We start from the raw sequence: 8874 nt of genomic DNA, 5'->3' as shown, positions 1-8874 counted from the left end.
CAAATTAAAAAAGAAGCTTTGCTAGCCTGAATTGTTGATGACTAAGTGATTACTAAGCTTCCACACATTGTAGTGTACAAGTTATATCATGATGCTTCAAGATTTTTTTTATAGTTACTAACTTGTGATATAACCTTGTTAATGCTATGTTGCTGTGTTAATGGTATTAGTATAATTACAGCTAATATGAAATTCTAATAACATCATAAATCTAGTAGAAACTTATTCTGAGCTCTAGTAAACGTTCAATGCAAATATAAACCACAGACAGCCTACATTTTCTTTACCAGAATCACATCCACAGACTCAAAGTGATGTGGCACATAAAGAGATGACAGTGGAGTACACTAAAATCTAAGTTTTTACTAAGGTATTCCAGCATGTGTGAGCTTTCAGGTGTGATTTATATATCGTCATTTATTTTCATTCCACTTTCTGTCATATTCCCTAATGTTTAGGCAGATTTTTCCACCAGCAGAGATAATTTTTTTTGTTTAAACGGAGGACAGAAACATGAAGTGTATTTGCCACTGTTGTGTCTGTTAAATTGTATGTGCACTAAAGAATAGCTAGAATTTTTATACATTTATATTTTATTCTAATAATAAATTTTATGTTTGAGAAACCCACTGAGCAAGTTTGTTTCTCTGTCTTTTGAATTAGGTATCTTCACTGAAATATTTTCAGACAAGAGCATGATTTGTCCTTTGTTCTTTTAAAATCCCAGTTAGCCTAATTTAAAACAACCACTGACCTGTAAAACAAATTATTCCCATGTTTTTATTTTGTGTCTTCGTGTTGACAATAAACCTGCTGTTCCTATGATCGTTTGCAGGTGCACTCCAGAGACCAGAGCAGAGGTACTCCCAGGACAGACAGAGGGAGCTGTATCTCCAGTTTTCCTCTTTAAAAAAGACACCTATAAACAAGCTGTCAGGTTTTAAATTTGCAACCATACAAATAAATTTTAAAAACCCTCCAGCTTGTTTTTTCACCATTACAATCAATCAAATTAGGCTTGTAAAAGCAACAGGGAGAATATGATTTGCCTAAAGATCAAGGTACAATGAAAAAGTTTTAGTTTTTATAAATACAGCTATGTTGGTACAGTAAGAGATTCAGGTTAACTGACCACTTGCTCTGTTTTTTAGCTTTGGTTTCCCATGAGCAAATGTTCACCTGTTTTCCTGTCTTAGGGATGTAATGGCAATACTGAAAAACACGACACGTCATCAGTGAAATATGTCAAGCAGAGAAGTATTAAACAGCATTAATTTTAATAAAGTTCTAAGGACAGGTATTACACTTCTCCAAAAAGGAAAAGCCCTTCTCTTTCCTTCACCTGGGATAACGTTACAGAGGAGCCAGAAAGATAAATACAATTCTAACTGCAAAGGAGACAGAGGGAAAAATATACAGAGCTGGACTTAGAAGCATATATACCTTCCCACTATTACCTCTGATTATGCACTAGAAACCACGTTCTCCACCCAGTACACAGACTGAGCTCTCTCACGGCTACTGCTTATCCCCAAACAGGCAAAATTAAACAATGAATGGAAAAAGTAATAGAACACTGCATATATGAATTTTTAAAAAATTGGATGTCAACCTCATAAATTACATTTCTTTCTAAACTGTTCAACTTTACTGCTTATTTCTTGCCTTTTAATTAAACATAATTTTTTCTTCCATCTTCTGCAGAGGCTGGGGAAGGTAAGAAGGTAAAAGAAGTTGCTCTACATTCATTTAAATTGTTTGAAAGATTCACTGTAGCACTGCACTCTTAATTAATCCTCAAAATCCTGCTTTAATTCCAGTATAACTCCAGTGTAAAAAGGCCTCCCCATTTGATTATATTTCTGAAAGACTTATAAATATAATCTCATATTTTTATAACTTCCATATTAGTTTTAAGCAAGTGCTTTATGAAAAAATAAATCTATGGATATAAAGACTGACTCACATACTCTGCTGAATGTTGTTTTTAATCCTGGTATAAATGGTCCTAAACCTATTGAAGGGCTCTTTCTGGAGAAATTTTGAGGCATAAGAAAATCGGGCCTGAACCCCTTCCCTAGTCTTGCTAGAGGTTAAGTAAGATGGGCAGCAACAAATTAACTTATGAGTTCATTACTTCTCTGTTTATTCATATTTGTCTCATTTTTCACCAGTACTTTTGTACAGTGATACTCAAAACAGTGAGTCACAACCGATTATTTAAAACAACTAAGTTATTTTAAAATTTAATCAAATCATCAACAATCTGCGTCTAGGGCTGCTTATTGAAATCATCCCACCCCTGCACATCACCTTTCCCCAGGGCAGAGCTCCTCTCACTGTGCTGTTACACTCTTTAGGAGCATAAACTATCCAATTAAAACCGTGCCTTCTCCAGTACAAAAAAATGACATTAGAGCAATTATATGAATCATTTATCATCACAGAAATGCTGCTCTCGAAAGCAGAACGCAAAACATCTGACACAACACTTGCTACTAGAAGAGCCACTTGCTCCTGCTGTTCCCTGAAGTCAGCATTTTCCCCGTTCGTGCTACGTTAGGAATCCCCTCCTTCCAACTTCCATCCATCAAAACCTCCACACGTCTTTACAAAGACTGATGTTTCAGACTGGGATTTCTTTCAAGTCACGCGGCAATCCCAGCAGCTGTGGCTGTGAAAGACTACTGAGAAAATACTCAACTGTAAAAGTTAAAAACAACAACACAAAAAAACCCAAACCAAAACTGAAGGGATATTAATTCCTTATATTACTTGCACTCTGAAACAATGAAACTGATTATTTTTCTTGAGGAAGCATTAGGGAAGTAATACTTGTTGGTAGGTCCTTGTGGGCTATAAATGCAGATAATTGTGCCTAAACTGTAAAATTATGTTTTAAAAAAGTACTCTATCTTTACCATAAACACTTTATTCACGGGATAACTGGGCCTAGTTTTCAAATAATTATTCCATGCAAATCTCTTTACCAGGCAGGTACTTCTGACAGCATATCAACTTTCTACTTCACACGGATTAACTCATTAAATCCCACTGTCTAGTAATTTCAATAGAAAGTATGTCTAAAATGCATACAAATAGTCCCGTAGCTGGTTTTTATCCTTCTTAAAATTTTCCCACACCCTTCTAAACTAGTAACATGAAAAGATACACTCTTTAGCAACACGCCCTCATGCGCATATTGTTTGGCAACACCACTGTCTCACCATAATTACCACTTGACATTCTCTACAATTATTTCACATATTGGATGTTTCTACTCATCCCATTGTGTATAGCACCATATTATTGCCATATTCCCTGCAAACACGGTCTACAATCTTTTTTTTTTTCTTTCTTGACAGATAATCTTGCATTTGGCTGTATTAAAACATGCATTGCTCAGGTTGAATGGAAGTTTTCAGAAATTACACACAACCTGTACCTTGACAGCATGATTTGGTTAATTTTCTACCAGATACCATCTCTTTCATAAATATAGTTTTCTATTATGGAAAACAAAATGTTTAGTTTTAGTAATATTTCATATATACCACATTGGGAAAATTTAAGATGCACTATGTAGACATGTGTCCTGGTAAGAAGATAAAGACCTAATACCCTTCACATAACATGTCACTTACTAAATCATAGAATCATGGAAGGATTTGGGTTGGAATAGTTCCCAAACTCCTTGACATGGGCAGGGATACCTTCCACTAGACCAGGTTGCTCCAACCCCCATCCAACCTGGCCTTGAACACTTCCAAGGATGGGGCATCCACAGCTTCTCTGGGCAACCTGTTCCAGTGCCTCTGAGTAAAGAATTCCTAACATCTAATTTAAATCTCTGTTCTTTTAGTTTAAAACCGTTCCCCCTTGTCCTATCACTGCATGTCTCTGTAAAAAGTCCCTCTTTTTTTATTAAATGAAATGAAATGTTTAAAGAGAAAAGAATACTTTGACCAAGTACAACCAGAGGTTTTTCTGGGAAATGATAATTTTTTTTTTCTCAGGCAAGCAGAGGTTAAAATTCCATCCTTTCCATAGCTCAGGTTTAAAGCTGAAGGTGAGGAGAAGCTGAGAGGAGAGCAACAGACTCTCCAAAGAGGGAAGCTCAACAAAGGATACGCTGCCATGGCTGTGCAACTCCGAGCTAAAGGCAAACTCCCGAACTGAGGGAGTGCATCTACACAACCTGGTAATACAGCAGTTCAACTACCATAAGCAACTGTGCTTTTGAATTTAGATGTGAGAAGTGTGGGTTTTAAACATTGTTTTAAGCATAAGGAATTTTAATACTTTCAATATAATGTCTGAGATACTAATACTCAACTTCTGCTACAACTGGATGGTCTTTTCCTGGGGCGTGTTCCTGAACAACGCACAGCATGGCACTACAACTCTTCTAAGCCTGTGTTGGAGGCACAATTTTTCAAATCTACAATTGAGATACCTCTCAGTATGAAATCTCAGCTAAAAATAACATTAGCTATTTATATTTAATGTTTGGATGAAAAAATGTCTATTTAGGGTACAGGCTGTTGTCTCAAAGATGACAACAGTAAGTAATATTATTTGAAGTGGAATGTTTTATTAATATTTAATAGCATGTATAATGAAACTAGTGGGAAAATATTGAGATTTCAGAAGAGTATGAAATGCCTATCATCATTTGACTTCTATTTCAGATTAGTGATAGATGTTATCAGCTAAGAATACATTATAGGACTTAGCTTTACCAAGGAATTAAACAATATCCAGCTATTTCAATATATCGTATATTACAGACAGTGAACCTAAATTTCAACTTGTTTGTGTCAATATGACCCAAAAAACTCCTGTGAAGTAATAATTTACACCGATATAAAGAGGATGCTTGATGAAAATCAAGTCCAAAATGATCCAGTCAGTTATCTTTCAGAAGCTGGTGTGTAGTAGTCATTTAGCTGAGTCAGAAATTGCACTTTTTTATTCTACCAACCAAGTTGCAGACTCACCACAAATAAATCCTGGTACCAATCTGATTATTCAAATTAAGACTTTTTCCTGAAGAAGTCAGAGGTCAAAGAATTTGCAACTTATACAATTTTCCATTTATTTTTTTAGCATATAAAATAAGCAAACCAGTGGTCTTATAAGAAAATATAAAAGCTAAATTTAATTCATATTAACTTAATAAAAAAGAAATTATGTTACATGTTCTACTACCTAGTGTAGCACCCAAGTTGAAAGCTGGTGTTAGAGTGGGCCTTGTCTAAAATAATTCAATACTTACCTCAGTAGAACCTCTTAAAAAATGATCAACAGCAAAGAAGAATACTTCATAAGACCACAATACCCCCCTTTTTTTGAAAAGTTAATTATAATTCTATCAGCACCTAAAAGTTGTACTGGATCTATGCACAGAATTTATGGTTACAGGAAGAAATTCAGATGATCAAGTACAAATTTGACTGCTTGACTGAGTGTCCAAGTGCCAACAAGTGGTCTTCTAAGTATCTTTTCTTCCATCAAGATATATTTATTATTTAGAATTCTTAATCATTAAACAATCAGGCTATCTCTCAGAAAAGCCCATTTACAAACTCCTGGATAGAACACGACATCCTGATGTCACTTTATTTCAGAACTAGCCCTTTTCCCATAGGCATTCATGCAACAAGTCAGTTGGGATACAGAGACATATATATCATGAATTCTTAGCTTGCTTTAAACTTGCTCTAGACTGGACCAGACATCTGAATTAGGTGTGTGAAATCCACCCCCATTAAAAATGTGTCTGTCTCAATTAGGTACTGAATTTAGACAGTTAATGTCGGGGTTTTGAATGCAATCTAAAGGGAGTACTACAAATACATCAAACCTGCAATTTTTACAACCTTCACATTTTATGCTCTTTTAAAAAAAGATGTTTATTTTTTTATGATTAGTGAAACCCACTGATACCCATTTGTTTTGCATTTTGATGCTCTATACTACATTCTAATTAAAAAGAACACAAAGGTAAGAAAGAAATGTTTTCTAACAGCCTTCATTTTATTTTTTCAGTTTGATACTACCTGTCCAGTTAGCCTTCTAGAAAAAAAAATTAAAGGAAATTATACAATTATCTAATCCTATATTTTGGTTTAGACTTTAATAGCAGCTCTTAGCTTGGCCGACCTTCCTCTTGGGTTTGTTTGAACATCCTTGGCCTGGGGTGTGAGAACTTTTTTCTGTATAAAAATCCACTTGGAGTTGGATTTTCCGTGGGGAGATTCTTGTGTGTCTTCTTTTTTGGAGGGATTTTTCAGAGCCTCCCTTATCTTCTGCCTTGAGCTAAGATTGTACTTTTCTGTCATGTCTATCCCACGAAGAAAACGTTTGATAATACGATCTTCCAGCGAATGAAAGGAGAGGGCTACAAGGCGACCTCCAGGTTTTAGAAACTTCTCAGCTGTCTTCAGTCCTATAAAGAGTTCGTGGAGCTCATCATTGACAAATATTCGCAGGCCTTGGAAAGTTTTGGTAGCAACGTGTGTGGGTCTCTGAAGCAAATCCTTCCGTGCGTACAGTGCTGATGCTGGAAAAGCACCTGCCACAAATTTTAAAAGGTAGATGTTAGTACCTTATTATTTCTACATCTGGACATCTATGCACTTGATATTAATCCACTCATGCATGATGACTTTAAAGAAAAGCATACTTAAAAACTCTGAGTAGTGAGCTCCCTTGTTTGTAATATACATTACTGTTTTCTACTTAGAATTCACATCTCTGAATGCAAACCCTATTAAAACATGCTGGCTTATGGTTAAGTGTCGAGGTTTTTTCCCTAGAATCTTTTATAGAAATTGCTTCTCCAAATGCATCACAACTTTAAAATACAAAATGATGGCTGAAATCAAGATAAGGGAAAAAAAGAAGACGGGCTAGACAAGTCTCACCTTACAGCTCAGTGTAATCAATGTCAGTTCAGTATTTGTGGTTGTGTTATGCTTTTAAGGAAAAGAAATTAATATACAATGGACACAATTTTAACTGTTGCTTTCTAGATAAGCATGCATATCTTCACAGGCAGAGATAAGTGAAGACAATGTCTACCTGGCAATAACTATCTTTCAATGAATTACTTAAAGCTTAAAAGAGGTATCCTTTCTTGGAAATAATAATTGTTGACCACTACTCTTGTGTTTCTTCAAATGTTCACAAAAATACTTTGAGAACTTTAGCAAATGTTGCAGATACTGCTGCGTTTTCACATGCAGAATGTGTCAAGGTATGGATTTCTCAGATGAAAAATCACCAGATTAAATACTTTTTTATTAGATGCACAAAACTCTGTCTTCCTTTCCCCAAAATTCTTATGAGTTAACCAAGTCTCTGTAGATACTGAAATTTTGATAGAAACTTTAATATATCAATATTTAATATATTTTAGGCTTGAACTTTCATTACATGAGTACAGAGCAAAAAGCTTGAAAAACATGATTTGATGGATCAGAGGGTCTAAAGTGCAAGAATTTTACAAGATCTGCAAAAGCCAAGTAAATTTATAATCTATTATGTAAGTGAGCACAGGAGTCTGGTAGAGATAAATTGAATGAATAATGCTGGTACATAACGGAAAGAATTATTTTTCCAAACAAGAGGGCCCATTAAAGACAAGACAATACAGCTGGTATATATGTATTAAATTTCATGTCAGTGCTAAGCTGACATAGTGAAGCAAGTAAATGCAGTTCATAATCAAGTAATTGATATTCTACATGGTGGAGTAAAAGAAGGGAACATTGTACCTCTGCAACTAGCTGTCTAAATTCACATTTACACAGGTGATTGAAAAAAATTAATAGAGATATCATAATCCAATATGTTGGCACAAAATAATTTATTAGTGGAATTCCTGAGAGTTTTAAAGGCAAGATTTTACTGATGTCAGAAAGCATAAGTGCCTGGTATCACAAACACACAAGTGATCTTAGTGTTCAGCAAAGGGACAGGATAATAATGGGATTTAAAAGTTTGATCATTAACAAAGTTGTTATCATGCTGGCAATGTATCTAAGATATGTTTCTGCACACTTGATTTTCCCAACTACATTCCCAACCCCCTCTGACTTCAACACTAACAGCTCCTAAATTCACTGAAGAGATTCATTGTAGCTGTGGCTGCTTCCTATTCTTATAGTCTGAATCCTTTGAGATAGAAAGTGGCAACAGGATCAACTTCTCCCAACAAACTACTGCATGGGAATTTGTGGCTTTAAACTGTTTCACAAAACAGAGTAAATAGATGTTACCTGTGGGAGATAGGCTTCTCCATCATTTACGAACTCTGGAAAAGTTGCACTAGCTAGTTAATGTGTAATTTCTGTCTTTGAGAACATAACCTTCTATATTTACTATAAATCATAAAAATGAATACATACTCTTCTTGTAGGAGTCACAAAGCCCATTTTGACAAGAGAGCTAAACTCAAAAGAGGACTCAAAATCACAGAAAGTGAGGTGTCCCAAGAAACGCCCTGACACCAAGCTTGCACGAACACGCACAGTATCTGTTTTCGTATTTCTTACAAACCTATAAAGAGATTCTTTGAAAATGGAACCCTTAAAACATCCGTTGACTGCCAGTTGTGTGTGACGAAAACTGTCTCTTAATGCATAACATAAAGGAATGCTGTGCTAAGCAAAATAAACACAACTTTCTTTATAGGGTCAAATAACAGCTACAAACACCAGTAGTACCCTCAGAACTCTCTGAACAACTATTAAATGAAACAACAAGGTTTAAAAGACCACTCCTGTCACGTTCAGTCTACAAAAACAGTTTTAACTGCAACGAAAAAGTATTGTTACCTTTACAAAATATTGGCTACTACCAAGCTAG

General features: G+C 35.3%; 1 protein-coding gene across 2 annotated transcripts in view; it reads right to left on the bottom strand.

Annotated features, from left to right (window-relative positions):
* Window positions 1-6018: 6018 nt before the first annotated feature.
* METTL15 (methyltransferase 15, mitochondrial 12S rRNA N4-cytidine) overlaps window positions 6019-8874 on the bottom strand; it is an 89910-nt gene continuing 87054 nt past the window's right edge. For both annotated transcript variants that reach the window (XM_064656980.1, XM_064656978.1), the window contains exon 6: window positions 6019-6577. In XM_064656980.1, the coding sequence (XP_064513050.1) occupies window positions 6132-6577 (446 nt within the window). In that variant the 3' untranslated portion in view covers window positions 6019-6131. The remainder of the gene's footprint in view (window positions 6578-8874) is intronic.

The sequence above is a fragment of the Pseudopipra pipra genome, chromosome 6 (genome assembly GCF_036250125.1).
Source record: "Pseudopipra pipra isolate bDixPip1 chromosome 6, bDixPip1.hap1, whole genome shotgun sequence".
NCBI lineage: Eukaryota > Metazoa > Chordata > Aves > Passeriformes > Pipridae > Pseudopipra > Pseudopipra pipra.
This window is presented reverse-complemented; position numbering and strand designations above follow the sequence as displayed.